General features: G+C 36.4%; 5 protein-coding genes across 5 annotated transcripts in view; all 5 read left to right on the top strand.

Moving 5' to 3' along the window:
• LOC130992384 (T-complex protein 1 subunit beta-like) overlaps nucleotides 1–22,738 on the top strand; it is a 629,300-nt gene that overhangs the window by 173,759 nt on the left and 432,803 nt on the right. The gene's annotated exons all lie outside the window — the stretch shown is intronic.
• On the top strand, nucleotides 313–3,835 carry LOC130993062 (5'-3' exoribonuclease 2-like). Its single transcript, XM_057917785.1, has 9 exons — nucleotides 313–629; nucleotides 858–984; nucleotides 1,691–1,771; nucleotides 1,861–1,949; nucleotides 2,069–2,143; nucleotides 2,382–2,443; nucleotides 2,520–2,591; nucleotides 2,700–2,996; nucleotides 3,457–3,835. The coding sequence occupies exons 2-9, from the start codon at nucleotides 862–864 to the stop codon at nucleotides 3,534–3,536; spliced, it is 879 nt and encodes a 292-aa protein (XP_057773768.1). The 5' UTR covers nucleotides 313–629; nucleotides 858–861; the 3' UTR covers nucleotides 3,537–3,835.
• LOC130992751 (monooxygenase 2-like) lies at nucleotides 8,734–13,497 on the top strand. The gene is made up of 7 exons (XM_057917500.1): nucleotides 8,734–9,499; nucleotides 10,269–10,421; nucleotides 10,486–10,632; nucleotides 10,725–10,793; nucleotides 11,580–11,745; nucleotides 11,977–12,208; nucleotides 12,894–13,497. The coding sequence occupies exons 2-7, from the start codon at nucleotides 10,339–10,341 to the stop codon at nucleotides 13,424–13,426; spliced, it is 1,230 nt and encodes a 409-aa protein (XP_057773483.1). The 5' UTR covers nucleotides 8,734–9,499; nucleotides 10,269–10,338; the 3' UTR covers nucleotides 13,427–13,497.
• LOC131009935 (uncharacterized) lies at nucleotides 8,739–9,344 on the top strand. The gene has a single exon (XM_057937336.1). It carries the CDS (start codon nucleotides 8,739–8,741, stop codon nucleotides 9,342–9,344), a length of 606 nt encoding a protein of 201 aa, XP_057793319.1.
• Nucleotides 19,279–21,084, top strand: LOC130992889 (uncharacterized). The gene is made up of 2 exons (XM_057917651.1): nucleotides 19,279–20,460; nucleotides 20,543–21,084. The coding sequence occupies exons 1-2, from the start codon at nucleotides 19,446–19,448 to the stop codon at nucleotides 20,617–20,619; spliced, it is 1,092 nt and encodes a 363-aa protein (XP_057773634.1). The 5' UTR covers nucleotides 19,279–19,445; the 3' UTR covers nucleotides 20,620–21,084.

Raw genomic sequence — 22,738 nt, forward strand, 5'->3', positions numbered from 1 at the left:
TTTTTTATTAAAAAACAGATAAAATTTGAAGACATTCTTCAGTAAAAACACCAAATTGAAACCAAAACTTATGTGTTTTGATGTTTAGGTGAAAAGAAGAAAATCCACATTGAGCACATATGAGCATTCGGCTAGGTGATTCATTATTTTGTAGTTGAATTCTCAATTAGAAAATATTTTTCAAATGTTGAAATTATTATAAAAAATAATGGTGAATTAGAGACATTTTTCAAAATAACGCGAGATTAAAGGACATAATCAGCAATCATGCCTAATATATATTAAAGAAACATGTATGATGAAATTTTAGGCAAGCCAAGCCAGAATTGTTTTTTATAAATGTGAATTCAGGATAGCCTTATCCCAATTCGGAATCAACATTGCATTTATTAATAAACAAAAAATAAATAGATTAGTAAAAACAGCAGCAACAACCAACCGGTTTGACCAGTTAAAAAAGAACTAGGGCACAGCTTTTGGGCTGGGACTATAAATAGCTGCGGAGCACGCAGCTAAATGGTCGGGAGGTAAGTAACGAAGAAACGAAGCCGGAGAAGAGGGCTTTCCCTTTGAGCAGCATATCGTCCCGTCCTTCCGTATACAACTACGTACGCGTACACCTCCTCGAGGTATTTCATGCGTGTGTTTTGTGTTTGTTACATTTTCAGGTGTTCCGAATCATTAATTGCGGATCTGTTGCTCTTGTTTTCACCAACATAAACCCTAGCTGTCGGTCGTTGTTCGTCGCACTTTTTGTTTCACATATTGCATGTGCTCAGCTTGTAAGCTTCGCTTTTTGTTTATTTGATTTGATTTTAATTAATTAATTAATTACTTTATTTTTTTGGATTTTGTAGAGCTATGGATCGGTACCAGAAGGTGGAGAAGCCGAAGGTAGAGACGCCAATCGATGAGAATGAAATTCGGATTACAAGCCAGGGCAGGATGCGAAGCTACATCACTTACGCCATGACTCTGCTTCAGGTATGAGTATGTGCCTAGTGTGTTGGTTTGTGAAATTATGTCTCGGCACTATATTTATTGTTAATGAAGTGGCGTATAATGTACAGGTGCGGTTATATATTTGTTTGTGGAAATTTCATTTGATTTGTTGGTTAATATTTAATGAGAACTACCGCCGGACTTGCTCGAATGACATAACTTTTAGCATTTATGATGGAGATAGAAATTCTAATTGAGTAATATGAGGAGGTAACGCATGTTATTTGTACTTATATAGAGTAAAGGTTCCATAAATGGTAATATCTATCGTAAGTGGATGGTATTGTGCTATAAATTTAGTGATGAGTAATATGGCTTTTGGTGAATAAATATTGTATAGTATCTTGATTTTGTTGACTCTAAGTTTCTGCTCTGTTGTAATTTGTAGTGAAATCCATGTAATTACCAATTACATGAATTTTATTTGTTGTCTTTATACCATCAGATTCCGATTTAAAAGCAAAAATTCCTTGACACTAGACAGGATTGCCTGGAATGGAAAATCTTGTTTCGTGGGGTGATATTTAGTAGTATAAGCTATTCTGTGTGAGATTGCAGGTTCTCCAGCACTTTTGTCGATATGATTATTCACATTCTTTGTTGTTTCTCGTAATATCCAATGCTTGGATTTGTGCCAATAGTTCCATACAGAGGCTGATGTAATTCATGTGCTATGTGATGATTGTAGGAAAAGGGCTCAGATGAAGTAGTATTCAAGGCAATGGGCAGAGCCATCAATAAAACTGTTACAATTGTGGAGTTAATCAAGGTATCTAGCTTATGAACTTTTAAGGTTTCCCTTAACTGTTTGATTTTTATTGCTGATGGTGGTCTGAAGTTATGTTATACTTTCTTCAGAGGAGAATTGTTGGTCTTCACCAAATTACAGCAATTCAATCCACTGATATAACTGACACATGGGAACCTCTGGAGGAAGGCCTCCAAATGTAAGATCACTTTGAGTTTAGTATAAGTAGGAGTTAAAAAAAGATGATTTTCTATCTTGAGATCATCGTAGTGAAACATATATTACTGGACTCAGTGACATTGTTTACTGATTATACAGTCTGGAAACGACAAGGAAAGTGTCAATGGTTACTATTACTCTCTCCAAAAAGGACTTGGACATGAATAATGTTGGGTGAGTAGCAGCTATTATGTCTTTGTGGAATTGATCTTTAATTTGATTCCTAATACTTTGAGGTGCTATTTTTTTTTAGCAACTTCTGCCATCTTTTGATTCTTTTCTGGTTGCAAAAGGAAGAGAGTTTCCACTTCAAAATTATGGATATCTTAAATATGTAGTCTTTAGTAAACCATTCTTTTATCCTGTTGGATCCATGGAAGTGATTTTGGTAATTGTATGTTATGTGCAACAGGTACCAACCCCCCATACCAGCTGACCAGGTGAAGGTGTCAACAGAGCTCGAATATGATGGAGGTGGTGTCACATTTTGTTAGTTTGTCTTGTATGTTACCTTTTATGTTTGACTACAAACACAATTCTTACTGTGCAGAGGGATCACCCATTGGCCGAGGAAGAGGAAGAGGTGGTAGGGGGAGGGGGAGGCCTAGAGGCGGCCCAGCTGGTATTATTGCCGAAACCTTTATTTTATTGTTCTTTGCAGATCAACTCAATATAAGGATGCTGATAATTTTGCAGCCTTATAATCCGTTTCTGCTGCATTTTATTTCAGGGAATGGATATGCACCTGCTGAGTTTGACGATGGGGGCTATGATCGAAACCGTGGTTACCCCAGGGGTAGGGGACGAGGTCGAGGTCGCAATTTCCGTGGCCGTGGCAGGGGAGGATATTATCAGTCAGATGCTCAGAATGATGCTGGTGGCCGCGGCAGGGGAGGATATTATCAGTCAGATGCGCAGAATGATGCTGGTGGCCGCGGCAGGGGCGGATATTATCAGTCAGATGCTCAGAATGATGCAGGTGGCTACAATCAAGATGCACCTCGCTACAATCAAGATGCACCTCGAGGTACAGCTGCTGATTTGAACTATTCCCCTTTTTTTTTTTTTTTTTGAGAAAACCCTTATTATTGTTTGTTATTGTTAGTATTATCATTATTGTGATTATTGTTTTTCGGTTGGGAAAATATTTTCTGCTGAATTTGCTTCTTGGCTGAGCCCAACCAAGCACTCCTGTCGCTGCTCTGCCTAATGGGTCTTTGACCTGTAGTTTTCTCTGAAATATTTGATTTCATTTAGTTGTTTCAGTCTATTTCCATATCGTGTTGCATGCATTTATTAATTTTCCCTGCCTCATTTGCGTGCAATAATCCTTCAATTTTTTCCTACAAAGATTATGCTTGTATCTGTCCCTTTTCCAATTGCTTGCACCTCAAAACAATGATATCTGTTTTGTAATAGTTGAGCTTCTGTGGTATGATAATCTACTCATCTTTCTTATCAAAATTTATTGGTTTCTTTTTGTGCAGGCCGTGGCCGCGGTAGGGGTTTCCGTGGCAGGGGTCGTGGATTTAGACCTAATGGGCCTGTTGTTGCCGCCACTAGTTGAGCTGGTGGCTATCGTGTGAGGACAATATGATGTTCATCTCTCCCTTTCTATGTATTTCCCAAATATTGCTAGAATTAACTGTAGGAAGTCATCTCTGTAATCATTATTGTAGTAGAAAGACTAACTTGTGCCGCGTTTGCGTGGTGAGCCTTTTTGTTTTCTCATTCATCTTTTCTTCCCATAGTTTTTTTAGTTGCTTTGATCAAGTTCAACTTGATTGGTGAGAAAGCACATTCTTTAATTTGTATGCTTGGATTGGATAAGTTTGTTGGCTGATTATTATAAATTGACTTCCTCTCTCTCTTTTCTTCTCCTACATTTGTTTGCCGCATTATATTGTTCTCTATAAGGTGAAATAAATTTGATTTTTGTTCGTTTTCCTTAAATTGTACTAGCATGTTGCACTTTTCTGTTGCTTAGAACACATGTTATTCGCTTTCAAAATGTTCTACCAAATTCAAAAGATTCTTTCTCAACAATTTTGATTTTGTTAACCAAAACAGGTACTCTTTTGGGGATGTCTGATTTTGATTGTAGTAAGTTAATGGTTAGTAGTAGTTGTGTTTTTCAGTGAAGTTGAATTATCATTTTATGTATAAGGCGACTTGACTATGCTGTGTTCTTACAAGGACTAAGGGCCATAAACATCCTTATGGTTAGTTTTTCCTAAAATACAAATACCCTATAATGAAAATGTTGTGTTTGGCTCAAATAAATACTGCAAATTCTCATTTCAAAATGAGTCTTATTTGAAAATGAATCTGTCTTTAAATTGGTGTATATTTCATATTTCAAGTTAAAAAGTTGTCAAACATCCTATTTTATCATTGCCACATCACTACAATTTTTTTACTGTTACAATTTTCAATGTAAGAATTAGGATGAGCAAGAGTAAAATTATCCATCGTTTGTGTTTTAAAAGTATCACATTGATTTGATTCCACTAGAGATGTATCGTATCAATGCTACTAGTGTATTACCCGTCGAAATTCGACGGGTACATATTTTCTTGTAATTTATATATTTTATGTTATTCTTATGATAATTATATAATTTTTTTTATGTAAATTATTTATATAATTAATTAAATTAAATTAAATTAGTAATACATTTTAAATTATATTAATCTCAACAACTTTTAGTAATTAAATTATTAATTTTGTTGAGATCATAAAAATACCCATCAGTTTTCATATGAAATTTTATAAAAAGTTGACGCGTAAGAAAAAAAAGAGTAGAAATACATATAATTAAATTTGACATAGGTATGATGGATGATTGATTTGTTGCATTTGTTGTTACAAGATTTATTAATTTTGTTCATTTTTTTTTGCCTTTTGACCATAATTTTATATGGAGTTTGAAAAATCATAATTGAATTGTGAGTATCATATAATTCCGAACTTCTAAAAGCATAACTAATTATGAAAATAATCTCGCCTGATATTTAAAAGACTATAACTGATTTATCGAACATCGTATCATTTGGAGTTTTAAGACCAACCAAGTTGTGGGCATCATCTCGTCGCAGATTTGACAGATCACCTCTAACTTCTAAGCATCATCTTGTCTGAAACTTGAAAGAGAATCATCTCGTCTAAAACTTGAAAGAGCATCATCTCGTCTGGAGTTTTGAGCACCATCTCATCTAGAGTTTGAGAGAGCATCATCAAATATGAAATTATATTCAACCATGACTCCAATTGTCAACTATCTAACAAATATAACTCTAACAATTTAGATATTTTATTTATGTATGTAATTTTATTAGTTCAAACTCTAGAGAGAAAGGAAAGAGAAGAGTTCTTAAAGCAGTAAAAAAGAGAGCGTGTGCTTTATTTCATCATCGTAGGTATTTATAGGCATTATAGTCGGAGTAAAGTAGTAAATTCGTTTGGTCATCTATTCCGCATGCTCGCCATTAAACTAATTAAGGCTATTATTAGATTATAACTTGTCAGGTCGTTGTCCCCTAATTACAGAGCTGGATTCTATCCTCATCATCCCGCTCTGTCTAGTAGCTCTGTATTTCCTTCCTTGGGGCAGACTTCTACTCTTTGGCTCCGCTCTGCTAAGTAGCTCCGCCTTCTGGCGAATTGTCTCTGGCGTGTGGCTCCACGCTCTGGCTCCAATAGCTTAGCTCTGACTCTGGATCTGGCGATTTGGCTCTGGCTCTGACTCTAACGACTTAGCTCTGACTCTGGATCTGGCGACTTGGCTCTGGCTCTAACTTTAATGACTTAGCTCTGGCAGCTCTGCTCTGGCAACTTGGCTCTGGCCCTCTGCTCTGGAAGCTCTGGCTCTAGCAGCTCTGCTTTGGAAGCTCTGCTCTGGCAGCTCTGCTCTGGAAGCTTTGCTCTGGCATCTCTGCTCTGGTTAGCTCTGGCTCTGGCATCTCTGCTCTGGCAACTTGACTCTGGCCCTCTGCTCTGGTTAGCTCTGTCTCTGGAAGCTCTGCTCTGGAAGCTCTGCTCTGGCAGCTCTGTTCTGGAAGCTTTGCTCTGCCAACTCTGCTCTGGTAAGCTCTGCTCTGGACTTTTTCCTCTGCCTATTTCTCACAGCTTCTTTGCTCTCTGTTGCTCATCTTTGGTATTCCAAGCAAAGCCACGTGTCCTGATCTTAGGACCTTGCATATTTCACCCCTCATCAGAGTTGATAAATCATATTGCTTCCATGCAACAATCACAACACACTTGATAGCAGATGCCAAAATTCTTTTCAAAATTTGTTCTTTCTAAAATAATAATCACTCTATATTTAAAATAGTGAAACACGTTATTAAATTAGGAAAGTAATTTAATACTTACCATAGGTGTGTAGGAAGAATCACGGCAGATCAGGAAATGGAGGTATCAAAACAGAGAAGTCGTCGGTGGGGTGGGGGTCGACGGCACGGTGGACGAACTCCAGGGCTCAGCGGTGACTCGGCGGCGGACGAACCGCAAGCTCAACGGCGACTATTTCGCCGGAGTCTAGAAGAAGGAACGGCAACGGGTTATAGGAAAAAGAAATCTTAGGGCTCTTGTATTAATTGCTTCGAATGGAGAATTCTCATGGGTTTAAGAAGTGGAAACAAAATAGAACTAATTAAGGAATGAAAGAGGGAGTCAGAGATGAGGCGGAGCAACGCCGCCCTTAGGACGGCGGCGACGCCTGAATTTAGAGGGAGAGAGAGGCGGGCAGTTTAAAGGGGGAATTAGGGCTTGATTTGAGTGTGCAATTGACTTTAGAGAGAGAAAAGGATTGAGAGAAGAGAGAGACAGTGAAGGGGGAGACGACGCCGACCGGATTCAGGGACGGCGGCGATGGGGTGAGGAAGAGGGAGGCGTGACTTTTGTTTTAAAAGTGAGAATGAGAATATATAGATTGGATTCTCAAATGCCACATCGGAGATTGAAATTGAAAAGAAAGAATTTGAGGCCTGCCACGTAGGCTAAGGCCTAATCGTATTATAGATTAGATATTATTATTATTATTATTATTATTATTATTATTATTATTATTATTATTATTGTTGTTGTTGTTGTTGTTGTTGTTGTTGTTGTTGTAGTAATGGACGAACAGAAACAAATAAAGTTTGCAGAAATGAAAAATATATTTTTCTTCCCTATATAAATAAAATGTATGGATATATTTTATAAAAAATAAAAATAAAATTTTAATTATTTTGATAGACATAAAATAAGATTTTGTTTTAAAGTAATCAGTTTATAGAATTTGTGCCTTATTATGCAAACATGTAAATCAATGACCGGACCCGTTTATAATTTACATATATGTGCATGTTTCAATTCAAACTTAATTTAAAATTAATTTTATTGAAAATTAAGAATATAAATATTATATATATATATATATATATATATATATTCATACAATATAATATATTGCAACATATACATATAATATGTACGCTATTGAGAAATATAAAATTAATAACAAATATACATCTAATCACTAACATTCAATTAAAATAATTTATCGTATATAGATTATAATTTTTTTCTTATCAGACATGTAAATCTAATTTTTATCTAGAAAAAATAAATAATAAAATTTATTAATTTAGATTATATGTAATGTTAATATATATATATATATTTATTATTAATTATATTTATTATAATTAATGAATCTTTATATAGAATGTAATAGTTAATTAATTAATAAATGATGAAGATTATATATGGTAAATTTTGAAATGATGAGATTTTAGATATGCCACATAGGTTAAGGCTTAATCCTATTATATAATAGATGTCAGGTTTATTTTTAATTGAAATTCAAATTATGATAAATCATACTCCCTCCATCTCATTACAAAAATGTCCTTTTTATAATGAGATATCTCATTATAAATGTCTCATTATATTATCTTTCTATATCTAATATAATTTTCATTAATTCACTTTATCTATTTTCTACATATTTCTTAATCTCCGTGTCAAAAAGTAATGAGACATTTGTAACGAGACGAAATGAGTAAACTCTCAAATTTTGATTAAAATGCTAACAGGTCAGCGCCATGTCAGATTCAGTTAACTGAAATTTAAATTGTGAAAAAATTGTAATAATATTTAAGAACTCTCAAAATTTTAGGAAAAAAAAGGGGTCCCTAATTCGTTTATTCAGTGCCATGGACTATCGAAACTAAGCTTCTTCCCTCTCTGCCATGGCAACAGCGCTTGCTCAAAACCCCTCGATCGACAAGCTTTGAGTCCTTTGATTTTGCAGGCAAGTCCCTTTCATTTCCGAACCCAAATTCTATCTATATCAATCAACATGATTGCAATTGCACGCAATAACCTCTCCTGTTTACGTTTGAACCCTAATTCATTTCTCAGCAACTCAAATCTTCGTTTCTTTCCCGCATTCCACTTCTTCTCCACTTCGAAAGTGGAAAGACAAACCCCTAACCTTAAAATCTACGATGTATTGGTCAACAAACACCACTTCTCTCCCGAATCGGCTTCACTAGCTGCATCACGTTCCCCCAAATCTAGATGCCCTAAAAGAGCCGATTCAGTACTATCCTTCTTCAAAGAGAATAGCTTTACGACTACTCAGCTCGAGAAAATCGTCATCTATTATCCTCCGATTCTAGGGTTTAGAATTGAGCGCATCAGATTCAAACTCAACGTATCCCAAGACTTGGGCCTTTCTCCCTAGGAGATTGCCCAAATAATTTTCAGTCATATTTCGATGTTACGTTCAAGCACGAAGAATAGGATCATTCCTTCATTATCCAAGCTCAAAGATTTCCTCGAATCTGGTCATGAAGTGGCCAGACTTTTGAAAAGATCTGCCTGGTTTTTGACAACAGATTTGGATGAATCCTTAATGCTGAATGTGGAAATCCTCAAGAGCTGCGGTATACCTATGGAGCGTATCCAGCACTTCCTCTATATTCGGCCGAGATGCTTCTTGGTGAAGCCTCATATTATGAGGAAATCTGTAGACAAGGCCATAGAAATTGGGGCATCTAAGGCTTCTATCAATTTCATTTTTCTTGTTGATTTATTTGCCCTTAAGAGTAAGAAGATGTGGGAAGTGAAGTGGCAAAGTCTCCGCAATTTGGGATTTTCTGATAATGACATGCACGTGATTCTTAGGAAGCAACCAACAGTTTTTGCGGTTTCTGGAAATAAAATTAAGAATGTGATAGATCTTCTGGTTGCTACCAGCAAGTACAATATGTCCAGCATTGTCACTTGCCCGTCAGTGCTCGGGTGCAGCATCGAAAAGAGGCTTGAGCCGCGGCTGCAGATTCTGAGACTTGTGGATAGTAGGAATCTGATTGCAAAGTAGCCGAGTCTTAATAGTGTTGCTACATTCAGAGATGATCTTTTCTTTGACAAATTTATTAGGCCTTATTACGATGAGATTGGCGAAGAACACATCACTCGGAGGTACATGTCGAGGGCCAAAGGAGGTGAAGCTTTTAGCAGCTGCTTGAGGAACTGGTATGCTCAATATATATTTAATCACTCTTCTTGATTTCCTGCTGAGAATTGTGACATTTTGAAGCATGTTCGTGTTCGCATTCGCATTCTTGTTATCGTTAGAAAAAATCTGTGTTGCGTCCGCCAATGAGGCATCAGATCAAGTCTCGCCTATAGTTCCAATTTATTTGGGTTTTGTATTTGTTTCGTTTTTGCGGGAACTATTGAGAAGTCAAAATCATACATTAATCCTAATCCTAATCCAACACTAGGATGAGACAAATTGAGGCATGAACAGGATTTTTATACAGTTGGTGGCGGCGTAGCTGGCCATACTACTGCTCTAAATGCAATAGGGATATTAAAAGGGTTATGTCAAATAGTGCAAAATTGAAAAAAAATCGGTAAGTTCTGTCAAACAGAGATTGAATTAGTATCAAGTATTGATGTAGAAGGGTATATTAAAATAGAAAATTTGTGCAAAGATCTTGCAAAAATAAAATAAAAGCAGAGTTAGGGTACCCCACTAGGGGTAACACTAGTGAATGCATTTTATTTTTTTGAGCCCAACACTAGTGAATGCATTGAATTAGCACGAATATGAGACATAGCTAGGTGTCTGTCACTTGTTGAACAAATTTTTTATTTTTATGGCTATATTTTATTGGGAATTTGAATCTTTTGATTTCCTATAGTTGATACCATTTTTCAAAGTTTAGACAAAAACAAAAAGAGTTTGGAAGTTCAATAACTTAATCACTACATAAACCATCCTTCACTATAAAAACAGAACACACATTCATCCAAAACTTCCACTTCTCTTCTTCATCACGCTCCGATTCTCGGCAACGAAGAGCCAAATGGAACCCGCGATCCACGAGCAAGATATTTTGATAGTCGGAGGCGGCATAGCTGGCCTCACCACAGCTCTCGGACTCCACAGGTACCTCCTTGAACAAATTGCGTTTTCATGCACCCCAACTGTTTGACGAAATGATTGCGTGAAGGTTGGGGATTCGGAGCCTGGTTTTGGAGGCGTCGGATGGATTGAGAACCACAGGGTTCGCCCTAACTTTATGGACGAACGCGTGGATAGCTCTAGATGCAGTCGGAATCGGCGACGCCATGAGAGCCAATTCTCTCCCAATTCAAGGGTATTCGCAGCTCCAATTTGAGTAATATCATGTCGTTTCAAGTTTTCAATTCTTTTGCTGATTAATTAATTTTCTGATTGGATTTCTGTTAGTTTCAAAGTCGGTAGCTTGGATTCCACCTCTTCTAGTCCAAAGCAAGGCGTTGAGACAGATTTCAAATTGTAAGGGGCGTTTACTTTGCATGATTGATCATATGTAGGATTGAATATTTTTATCCTCAAGAGTTAGATATCTTTAATCCCACCATTTTTATGGGATAAGAATCAAGCAAAACTAGCTCAAGAATAAAAATAATCAAGGGCCTTGAGATATTACAAAAGTTGCAATCCATCAAAGTGAAACAAGTGACTAGCCTTACTATTTTTATCTATCAAGCTTAATCCTTCAAAGTAAACGCGCGTTTACTTTGCATGATTGATTATATGCAGGATTGAGTTTTTTTATGCTCAAGAGTAGGATATCTCCAATTCCGCCCTTTACATGAGATAAAAATCAAACAAAACTAGCTTGAATGATAGGCTTACTATTTTTATTTATTAAGGCTAATCTTCCAAAGTAAACTCCCTTAAGTGGATTGTTGATATATATATATATATATATATATATAAAATCATTACCCTGGCCTTGGGGTTAATTGCACATTGTCCAAATTTTAATGTTGAAATGAACGTCTGAAATGTCTATATGGCTTAAATGGTCGATGTACTAAACGACGTAGTTAGACGCTACTTCTACTAGCCCCAATAAAATTAATTCGTCGGAAATTGACAATAATGTGAAAACTCAAAACAATTGAAAGTTTGTGTATAAAAATAAATTATTTAGCTCATATACAAATCATAATTGGATGAAAGTTTGTGTATTTAGGTCCAATTACACCTTTTTTTATTTGCTGCAGATGGTAAATGATCTATAATCTATATTTGTTTATCTGTGGTTACATGTAGAGGCAAGTTTGAGAAGAGATGTGTGAGAAGGATAGACTTACTAGAGCTTCTAGAGAGAGAATTGCCACAAGGGAGTGTGAGATACTCTTCCAAGATTGTTTGCATTGAGGAATCTGGTAACTTCAAATTAGTGCATCTTTCAGATGGCTCTATTTTCAGAACTAAGGTAAAAGAAAAAAAAAGTTGAGTTTGTGATCGATAAGATATATGATTAAGTATTATCTATCTTCATTACTAGGATTTCTTCACTACTATTCTTTCAATATGATATGAATCGAGCAAAGATTAGCTCAATTGGTAGAAATTATCAAACATCTTGGGATATTCCAAAGTTCCTTAGTAAATAATAGATCAGCCTATACTATTTTTATTTTTCTAAACTAATCCTTAACGCTAGGTATTGCTGGGATGTGATGGAGTGAACTCAATGGTGGCGCAATGGCTGGGCCTCAAGAGTCCGGTTAGCGCTGCACGAGCAGCGATCAGAGGCTACGTCGTGTATCCAGACGGCCACAACTTAGAGCCCAAGATGTATGCCTACTTTGGTGGAGGCGTGCGCATCGGTTTTGTTCCTTGTGATGACAATGACATATACTGGTTCTGCACTTTCACTCCATCACTATTCAAATGTAAGTCAAATAATTTGTTCGACTTAGTTGGTCGTTTACATTCGGGTTTATTATGTTTTGTGTTCCAAACTTTAGTGTATTTCAGAAAAGAATAAAAATCCTTCGCTAATGTTTTTTCATTCACATAAGTCAATTTTTTAGCAAAAATTGACTTATGTCCCGTGTTTGAAGAATCTAATGACGGAATGATGAATCACTTTCCAAATTCTTAAGTGGAATTTTTTCCCACTCACTCACTCCATGGCATTATTTCACCGAAAAGATAAAATTAAATCAAAACATCCGTCTAATCTCACTCTAAGTTTTGAAGGCTGAATGGTTGCTCGGCTGAGTTCTGCTCTCTCTCTCTCTCTCTCTCTCTCTATCAAACCATTTTTAGAACTTAGAGTGTGATTCTGTGTTTCTTTTATTTTAAATGACATCGTTTAGTAAGTGAGGTGGAAAGAAAACCCATCTAAGTGTCTGTCAAGGTGACTCATGATTTTGTCGTCGGGATTCTGTAAAGTGTGATATAAATGAAATTATTCCAAAGGTTGAAGGTTTTCGAATACAAAACGCTAAAAGTCAGCGACATTTTCTAAAAAACGTTAAAACTTGAAGATACAAGACACGACCCTAGACATTATAATGCAAACAATAGTCAGAAAACAAGTTTGTGAACAATCATGTTTTTGGTTTGGCGCAGATGATGAGAGCGAGCGCGATCCCTCAAAAATGAAGCAGTTTGTGATCAGCAAAATCGGCAGCGCTCGTAAACATGTGTTGGATGTGGTGGAGAGGACCGAGCTAGCCAACATCTCGTCCGCGCATCTGAAGTTTAGGTCGCCGTGGAACATTTTGTTCGGAGACATTGTGAGGAACGGAGTGTGTGTGGCCGGGGACGCCCTGCATCCGATGACCCCGGATCTAGGTCAAGGTGGGTGCTCGGCTATTGAGGACGCGGTGGTTCTTGCAAGGTGCCTGGGCGGAGCTCTGTCGGAGGAGGGAGACGAGGAGGATTGCGCGAAGATGGCAAAGGGGTTGGAGAGGTATGGGAAGGAGAGGAGGTGGAGAAGCTTTAGTCTTGTGAGCGCAGCTTATGTTGTTGGTAAGTTGCAAGAGAGTGATAACAAAGTGGTGAGCTTCTTTAGGAAGATGTTTTTGTCTAAGTTTACCGTTGAGCCCTTCGTGAGAATGGCTGACTTTGATTGTGGGAAGTTGGTTGTTGCTTCTACTTAGGTTTTCGACCACGGCATTATACCTACATATATACGATTGTGTTATAGTAAAAACTTAATTTTTCGTAAAAATTACAAACCTTGTACTTATCTTATACAGTAATTGCACTTTTGTGATCATGTAATTGCGCCTTTTATGTGGTTCGAATCCAAGACCATGAAATTATAAATAGTTAATAGATTCAATGTAGTTATTCATATATTAATTAAGTGCAAACGATTTGTAATTTTAATCCTAATCATGTATATGTATCTGTGTGTTAAGAGCATCCACAACCCTTGTGTCTTAGGTTGATGCTTAAATGGTGGTCTCCACCTAAGCACCAACTCTTGTGTCTTAGCTTGATGCTTTAAATCTTCATTTCCACAAAATCTCCAATTCTACACTTTTATTTTAAAATTCTAAATTTTCATTAAAATTAAAATTCAACATTACAATAATTAAAATAAAATATAAGATTTTAAATTATAAATATTACAATAATTAAAAATTAGGTGAAAACACTAAAAAAAAAGTTATTTACTCAACCCCACTATCTCTTTCTTCCCCAATTTTTTTCCTCTCTCTCAAGTTTCGTTTCTTCCCCAAGTTTCGCTTCTCTGGAACTGATCTCATAAATAAAAAAGGTTTGTTTTATTTTTTTTAATTAAACCATGCGCGTGTAGCGCTTGGATCTCTCAACTTCTGCCATCGACCCGTTACATTGTAGAGACCCGGCGTCGACACAAGGTGTGTCTCCCGCGCAGGCGAGGCGAGGCGACGACGATACAGATCGACCCAGGGAGAAGGACGCGCGATGTAGATGCTCTAAGTGGTCGCTTGAATAAAATGAAGTGGAAACAAAAGAAGAGTTGTTGAGGTTGGGCATTTATTTTGGGTGATGAGATTGATAAATGAAAATAATACTATAAATTAATTTATCATTTTATTCTTATAGTTCGATTAATTTTAAATCTATTTTGTTATTATCATATTTAAAATACTTTACCATATATTTTATTTACCTGTTCTACTGCACATAGAGTAACCGTTCACACAAAAATGTATTCGGTCTTGCTCTTTTTCCTTTTCTTATTATACCTACAAAGCTAGATGTATTTGGAATTTGATACGGTGTTACTTTATTTAAGATGAACCAAAAAAAACAATGGTATTGTTTTTTGTGATAACATGAATGCTATAGTTATAATACTCCGGTAAAACTATATAAAGGGGGGCTAGCTTACTTTGGATGATTCTAAACATAATCAACTTGCTATTAGTAGTAGCCACTTCATTAATAAAATAATAAATTTATTAATAAACACACTATTTTACCTTTATGTTGCCAGGAAAGTAACGTGAATTAAGATGGTTATTCCCAGGAGAATGATTCCGTGGAAAATGAATTCTAATAGATTCATTATCCAGTGTTTGGAAATACCAAAAATAATTGTTAGGATTATGGATTTGTATCATTAAATAAATATAATTAATCAATATATATAAGAATTAAACTGTAATTTAATCTTTATAATAAATTTCTCTAATTAATTTTTTAGTAACAACAAAGTACATTATTAAGGTTAATTACATAATTTATAATTCTAAAATTAAATTCAAATTTTCTTACATAATAATAATAATAATAATAATAATAATAATAATAATAATAATAATAATAATAATAATAAAGTGTGATTCATAGCTCTAAAATTTAATCAAGATTTGTTTATAATAGTAATAATAATAATGTACAAAAAGATGATTTGTAGTTTTAAAAAATTAAATTAAGATTTTTTCAATAAAGTATGATTCATAGTTCTAAGAATTAAATTATAATTTGCTTAAAATAAATTATAAACTAACTAATGAATTAAATAATAATAATAATAATAATAATAATAATAATAATAATTGATGAGGAGTAATATGTGCAGAGTAGGGAAAGAATACAAATCAGAGGAATCGACCCCACTGGCGGGACGAATATGGTAGAAGAGATACACTCACCAGAGAAGTCAATTCCATCAGAGAGGTCACCCTTATCAGAGAAGTCATCCCCATCAGAGAAGTCACCATCGCCAGAGAAGTCCTCCACGCCAGAGAAGTCATCCACGTCAGAGAAGTCCTCCACGCCAGAGAAGTCATCCACGTCAGAGAAGTCCTCCACGCCAGGGAAGTCATCCGTGCCAGAGAGATCGCCTCTTTCAGAAGGATCGGCAAAGACGCGGAGGATTTTCCCGCGTGAAAATGAAATTCCTAATATACCCTTCAATCATGTCAAACGCATGCACTAGCATCGATTTTACCTTTTTACCCTCAATTGTAATCTATAAATAGGCCCCGTGCTCGTGTATGACAATTACGCTATCATTTGCTCTTGAATACTACAGTTATATTTTGCTCTCGTGCTCGATTCTCCGATTGTTACTTCATCCTTTCCGATCAACTTTACTAGGTATAGTTTATGCCTTTCATTCCGTAGTTTAGGTGTTGGTTTCGTTAAACACCAATAATAATAATAATAATAATAATAATAATAATAATAATAATAATAATAATAATAATAATAATAATAATAATAATAATAATGCAAAACATTAAATACCTATTAAATAAAAATAAGTAAGAATCCTGAGAATGAGGAAAAAAAATACCTAAGAAAAACTAAGGAATAAGAATTCTGGAAAGTTGCACTACTTTCCTCGTTTTCAGGATTTTTATTACTTTCCTTGACTGATAAAAATTTAACCAAACGCAAGAATTTAATATTTTGAAATCATATTACTTTCTCAGGCCAAAATCCATGCTAAACAATAGACTAGTATTCAAATTATATCCCTCACAAATAATAATTAAATTACTGTAGCCCCAAAAATATGAATTTAAAAATGAATTTTACCTTTAAGTAAATGTCTTTCATAATTTCAAGTTAAAAAGTTGATAAACATCCAATTTTATCTTTGCCATCGCTGCAAAAATATTAACAATTTTGTATTTTAATGTAAGTTCAATCGTAAACTTGTCCGTTTAAAAAACGTTGTTTGCCGATCGAGAATGTTTTTCTGAGATATAAGATACATAATTGAATGTACATTACAATTAATTAACGAAGTTAGTTCGAATTAGATTATAGTGAAACCTAAAATTAAATTATACTCCCTCCGTTCCATTATTCATGGCACGTGCCTTTTCGGCACGAGGATTAAGAAACTAAAATTAGGGAAATGGAAGAGTTTAATGAATTGTTTAAGGAGATCAAAAACTACAAATTAAACCAACAAATATTTCAATTATTCCCAAGTATTCCACAAATGTCATATGATTTTCCCAAGTATTCCACAAATTGCAAATTAAACCAACAATCTTCGCAAATCCTATGAATCTCACGCAGAAACTAAGAACAAAATTACAAAAATTAAATTGGAGGCAGCGGCGAAAATCTCAGCAAAACATGGAACACTCAAGCAGAAAACGTAGCAAAAATTACAATAATCTACTAATTTCTTTTACAAATCCTATGAATCTTCAGCAGAAAATCTCAACATATACAACAATTACTCGTGGGTTTCAAAATTACTCGAGGAATCGTGAGGGTGGAGGTCGTGGAAGCGGTGCGCAAGTGGAGGGTGGAGGAGGCAGACCAGGCGACGACGATTTATAATACTGGCCATCAGCCAGAGTTGAGAGAAAGTTCAGCGACAGCCTCTTGTAACAGTCGGTCTTAGCATGATAGAATGGAGAAGGTGTCGGCGCGGCTATTGTGGTTGCCGACGGTGGCTGGTGGCGGCGACTTCGCCGCAGGAAGGCGGTGGCGGGTGAGAGGTAAGCAAAAAGCTTGGGATTTAAAAAAAAAAAATTGAAGATTTAGGAGTTCTATGAAATCGAGAGAAAGAAGAGGGGGACGGTGCTAGTGAGATCATGAGGTGGTTGGTGGTGTGCCTAGTGCCTGCGGCTGCTCGTCGTCCGACCTAGGGAAGTGGTGGAGAAGAAATGCGAGAGAAGAAATGTGGGAGAAGAAATGGAGGCGGTGGAGAAGAAAGAGAGAATGAAAACAAAATAGGGTTTAGGTGTAAATAATTAGTGTAATTAAGTTTTTAATTAAGTTTTAATTATGTCCAAAAGAGGAAACATGTCATGTTATGTGGGACGGTTCAAAAAGGAATACAAGCAATGAATAATGGAATGGAGGGAGTATATATCCAATGAAAAATATAGTAATCGTTAGTGAAAATATACACACAGTGACTTAAATTAATAACCTCATACTACCTTCATCCCATAAAAATGTATCACATGTGGAACGGTGTGAGTTTTAAGAAAAAGTTGATAATTAATGTGTTGAACAGAAACGAGTGATTCTAAGGTTGTAAAAATAATTGGTTGGGATTAAAAGAAAAAAGTTACTCCCTCCGTCCCAATAAAAATGGCCACTTTTTTTTGGGCGCGGAGATTAAGAAAGGGATTGTTATGTTTTAATTGAGTGTGACCCACCAAAATTAGTGAGTAATTTTTAGAAAGTGGCCTACAATTGTTGACCAAATTAGTGAGTAATTTTGGCATTTTTAGAAAGTGGCCTACAATTGTTGACCAAATTAGTGAGTAATTGTTGACCTAATTAAAGTAAACTTTTGTCATTTTTAGAAAGTAGCCACTTTTAATGGGACACCCAAAAAGGAAATGTGGCCACTTTTATTGGGACAGAAGGAGTAACTCATATCCAAACATAAAAGTGATACACGGACAAAAGTGAAAAATGTAATATACTCTTAAATTTACTATTTGGACCACAACTCCTCGGTAACATAAAAATACTTATCGAATGGAGTAAATTTTAGGGAAAATTGCATCTAAATACACAAACTTTGCCGAAAATCCATATTTGACGCGAAGTTAGGAATTTACATTTTAATACACCAATTTAAGAACTTGTTCAATTTTGACACATTTTTCAATTCCGGCGACCGGCATTCTGACGTGAACGCCGGAATGCCACATCATCACCACGTCACACACACACACACACTCCACTCTTTCTCTCTCACACCCCACACTCTCTCTCTCTCTCTATACACGTCACCTTCCCCCCCGTCCCCCAGTCGGACCCTCCCCCTCTCCAGAACCGTATCGCACCGCCGCCGCCGCCGAGCCCAGCCTCCCGCCGTCAGCCACTTCCCCCTCCCAAGAACCGCGTCGCACTGCCGCCGTCGAGCCCCACAGGGCCTCAGCCGCAAACCCTCCCTCCCCCAGTCGGACCCTCCCCCTCCTCAGAACCGCGTCGCACCCGCCGCCACTTCCCCCACCACCCGTAGCCCAAAATCGACTCTGCTCTCTCTGACCTCCGACATCAACAGCAGATCCTCGCTGCCTCCGTGCCTGTACTCCCTCGATCCTGAGTCACGCCGCCGCCGCCGCCGCTCACGGCCAAGCACAGACCCTAGATCTGCAAATCTGTGCAAACCAAAAAAAACGATGGTGGTGGAGATTTGGTGACGGTGGATATGGCGTTTTTGGTGGTTATGGTGGAGGTGAGGGAAATCCGGTTGGTTTGGTTGGTGGAGGTGGCGGGGGCGCCGCGGTTCTGGGGAGGGGGAAGTGGCTGACGTGTATAGAGAGAGAGAGAGAGAGTGGGGTGTGAGAGAGAGAGAGTGGAGTGTGTGTGTGTGTGTGACGTGGCTGCGACATTGGCATTCCGGCGTCCACGTCAGAATGCCGGTCGCCGGAATTGAAAAATGTGTCAAAATTGAACAACTTCTTAAATTGGTGTATTAAAATGTAAATTCCTAACTTCACGTCAAATATGGATTTTCGACAAAGTTTGTGTATTTAGGTGCAATTTTCCCTAAATTTTATGTTTAGTATTACAAAAATCCTAAATTAAGCAAAAATGAATCTGTTGGACTCTCGAAGCTAAGCTTCCTCCTGCCATGGCGACGCCGCTGGTTCAAAAACCCTCAATCGACAAGCTTTGAGTCCTTCGATTTTGCAGGCAAGTCCCTTTCATTTCCGTACACAAATTCTATTTATATCAATCAACATGATTGCAATTGCAATTGCAATTGCACGCAAGAATCTCTTCTGCTTATATCTGAACACTAATTCATTTCTCTGCAACTCAAATCTTCATTTCTTTCCCGCATTCCAATTCTTCTCCACTTCAAAAGTGGAAAGACAAATCCCTAGCCCTAGAATCTACGATGTATTGGTTAACAAACACCACTTCTCTCCCGAATCGGCTTCACTAGCTGCATCACGTTCCCCCAAATCTAGAAGCCCTAAAATAGCCGATTCAGTACTATCCTTCTTTAAAGAGAATAGCTTTACGACTACTCAGCTCGAGAAAATCGTCATCTTTTATCCTGCGATTCTAGGGTCTAGAATTGAGCGCATCAGATTCAAATTCAAGGTATTCCAAGACTTGGGCCTTTCTCCCGAGGAGATAGCCAATATAATTTCCAAGGATATTTGTATTTTACAATCAAGCACGAAGAATAGGATCATTCCTTCAATATCCAAGCTCCAGGATGTCCTTGAACCTGGTCATGATGTGGTCCGACTTTTAAAAAGATTTGCCTGGTTTTTGAGAGCGGATTTGGAGAAATCCTTAATGCCGAATGTGGAAATCCTCAAGAGCTGCGGTATACCTATGGAGCGTATCCAACACTTTCTCTTTCTTCAGCCCAAATGTTTCTTGGTGAAGCCACATATTATGAGGAAATCTGTAGACAAGGCCATACAAATTGGGGCATCTAAGGCTTCTATCAATTTCATTTTTTGTGTTGGTTTATTTGCTCTTAAGAGTAAGAGGATGTGGGAGGTCAAGTTGCAAACTCTCCGCGATCTGGGATTTTCTGATAATGACATGTTCCTGATTCTTAGGAAGCAACCAACAGTCTTTTCGACTTCTGGAAATAAAATTAAGAATGTGATAGAGCTTCTGGTTGCTACCGGGAAGTACGATATGTCCAGCATTGTCACTTGCCCGTCAGCACTCGGGTGCAGTATAGAGAAGAGGCTTGAGCCGCGGCTGCAAATTCTGTGGCTTCTGGAAAGTAGGAATCTGATTGCAAAGTGGCCGTGTCTTTCTACTGTTACTTCTTTTACAGATGATAATTTTTTGGACAAATTTATTAGGCCTTATTATGATGAGATTGGCGAAGAACACATCACTCGGAGATACATGTGGAGGGCCAAAGGCGTTGAAGCTTTAAGCTGATGATTGAGGAACTGGTATGCTCATTATATACAGATATCCAGCTTATTTAATCACTCTTGTAGATTTTAGCCTTGTATTGCTTTTCTGCTGTGAATTGTGACATTTGGAAGCATGTTCGTGTTCGTATTCTTGTTGTGACTGCTCGTCATGAGATTAGAAAAAACTGGTGTTGCCTCTTTAGGTAGTGTTTCATTTTGTCCGCCAATGAGGCCTTGTCCAAAATCTGCAAAGCTGAGGCATCACATCGAGTCTCGCCTAAGCGTAGTTTATAGTCTTATTTGGAGTTGGTCTAGTTTGTATTATTGCAGGAACTATTGAGAAGTTGTGCAAGTTATTGACAAATCTTCTTATGGAGTATATTCGATGGATTATAGTTCCATCTTATTTGGATTTCGTTATTGCAGGAAAAACATATCCTGCTTTCATTTATAAAAATTCACATTTGATTGTCGTTGGATTATATTTGACGAGAGACATAATGATATACTATATTTTTTTTTTATCAGAAAAGTAAATAATTAAAAAGCAATGTTGGTACCAGGGGTACCAATTATGAGAGACATAATGATATAGAGCTATGTTACACTTAGCTTAGGGCTAGAAATATCAAAGCAATCTTCTTAACAATGTCTTCTTAACAATTAAGCATATAATATAATATGTGCTGATTTCCGAAGAAACACTTTTAAAAAAAAAAATTGTTACACTTAAAGAAAGAAAAAACACACTCACACTCTAGCCTTTTAGGTGACTCGAACCCCCGGCCTCTTAGTTAGAGGAGAAATGTCTTATCAACGGACTGCGCTTCATCGTCATTTCCGAAGAAACGTTAATAGCAATAAATCTCACAAAAAAGGACAGGCTTATATGCAACAAAATAATTGCATAATCCAATTACAAATTGCAAAATTCAAATTTAATTCGATATCAACAACATATAGTTCCGACTTAAGCAACGTAGTTACATAACCAATAAAAATTATTATATCTCAAAATCAATTCTTAAAACATAACAAAAATTTCAAGAGTTGCCAAAATTACTCGATAGATTTCATGCACACTATTTTTGTACACTATTTTGATTTCAAGCAAAAGAATTATTAGTATAATTCTAAAAAAATAACAATACTCAATTGATTTCATCCACACTGTTCTTTTGGTAGTTAACCGACAATTTTCGACCCAACGGTTAATCATTGGTTCTAGATTTTTGGGCCCGGAACTTGACCAGGTGTTTCACGATTCCGATTCCGATTTCAGTTTTAGTCTGTGATCAATGATTAGGAGATCCGAACCGTGGACCACAGGTCAATCACCCAATTTCAGTTAGCCATGGACATCACTAATCATAGTAACTTTGAATTTATGTATTTAAATATTTTGTTCAATATAAAAATAGAATGCTGCTAGTTTTATTATTTGAGAATATAGTGTCGGATGGCCATATTGAAGATTCAAACATAATATTTGATTACTAATTGAAAAAACACAAAATCTAGCAATTTTTTACGTTTTAGGATTGTTTTGCTCTTAATTAGAGCGGACTGGATTCGATTTTGCGCGCGGGTTAGGCACATATGGTACTATTGCCAACCGAAAAAAAAAATCTAAGTAAATTGGTATACATGATGGCACTATTAGTGTCATTAGTATCATATACTTGTGTTGATACATTGTCTTGTCTTATATAGATTATTACTATTATATGATCATTTTGAACACTTTCCGTAAGGTTTAGATTATCCATTTATAATTTAGATTAGGGGTTATGGTCAAAAAATACATGAACTTTGAAAAAAATTGCAATTTTGTACCTGAACTTTCAATTAAACCCCTAAATACATGAATTTATACTTTTTGTTGCAATTTTCACCCAAGTTTGACTTTCAACAAAATTGGAGCTTAATTGACAGTCAAAATTAAGTCACATATATTAATTTTTGTCTTCTTAGACCTTCGAGCTTCTAAATACTCATCATCATCAAAAGTTAGACCAACATCAAGTTAATTTCCGACTGTCAATTAAGCTCTAATTTTATTGAAAGTCAAATTTAGGTGAAAATTGCAACAAAAATATAAATTCATGTATTTTTGGGCTTAATTAAAAGTTCAAG

The sequence above is a fragment of the Salvia miltiorrhiza genome, chromosome 1 (assembly GCF_028751815.1).
Source record: "Salvia miltiorrhiza cultivar Shanhuang (shh) chromosome 1, IMPLAD_Smil_shh, whole genome shotgun sequence".
Taxonomy (NCBI): Eukaryota; Viridiplantae; Streptophyta; class Magnoliopsida; order Lamiales; family Lamiaceae; genus Salvia; species Salvia miltiorrhiza.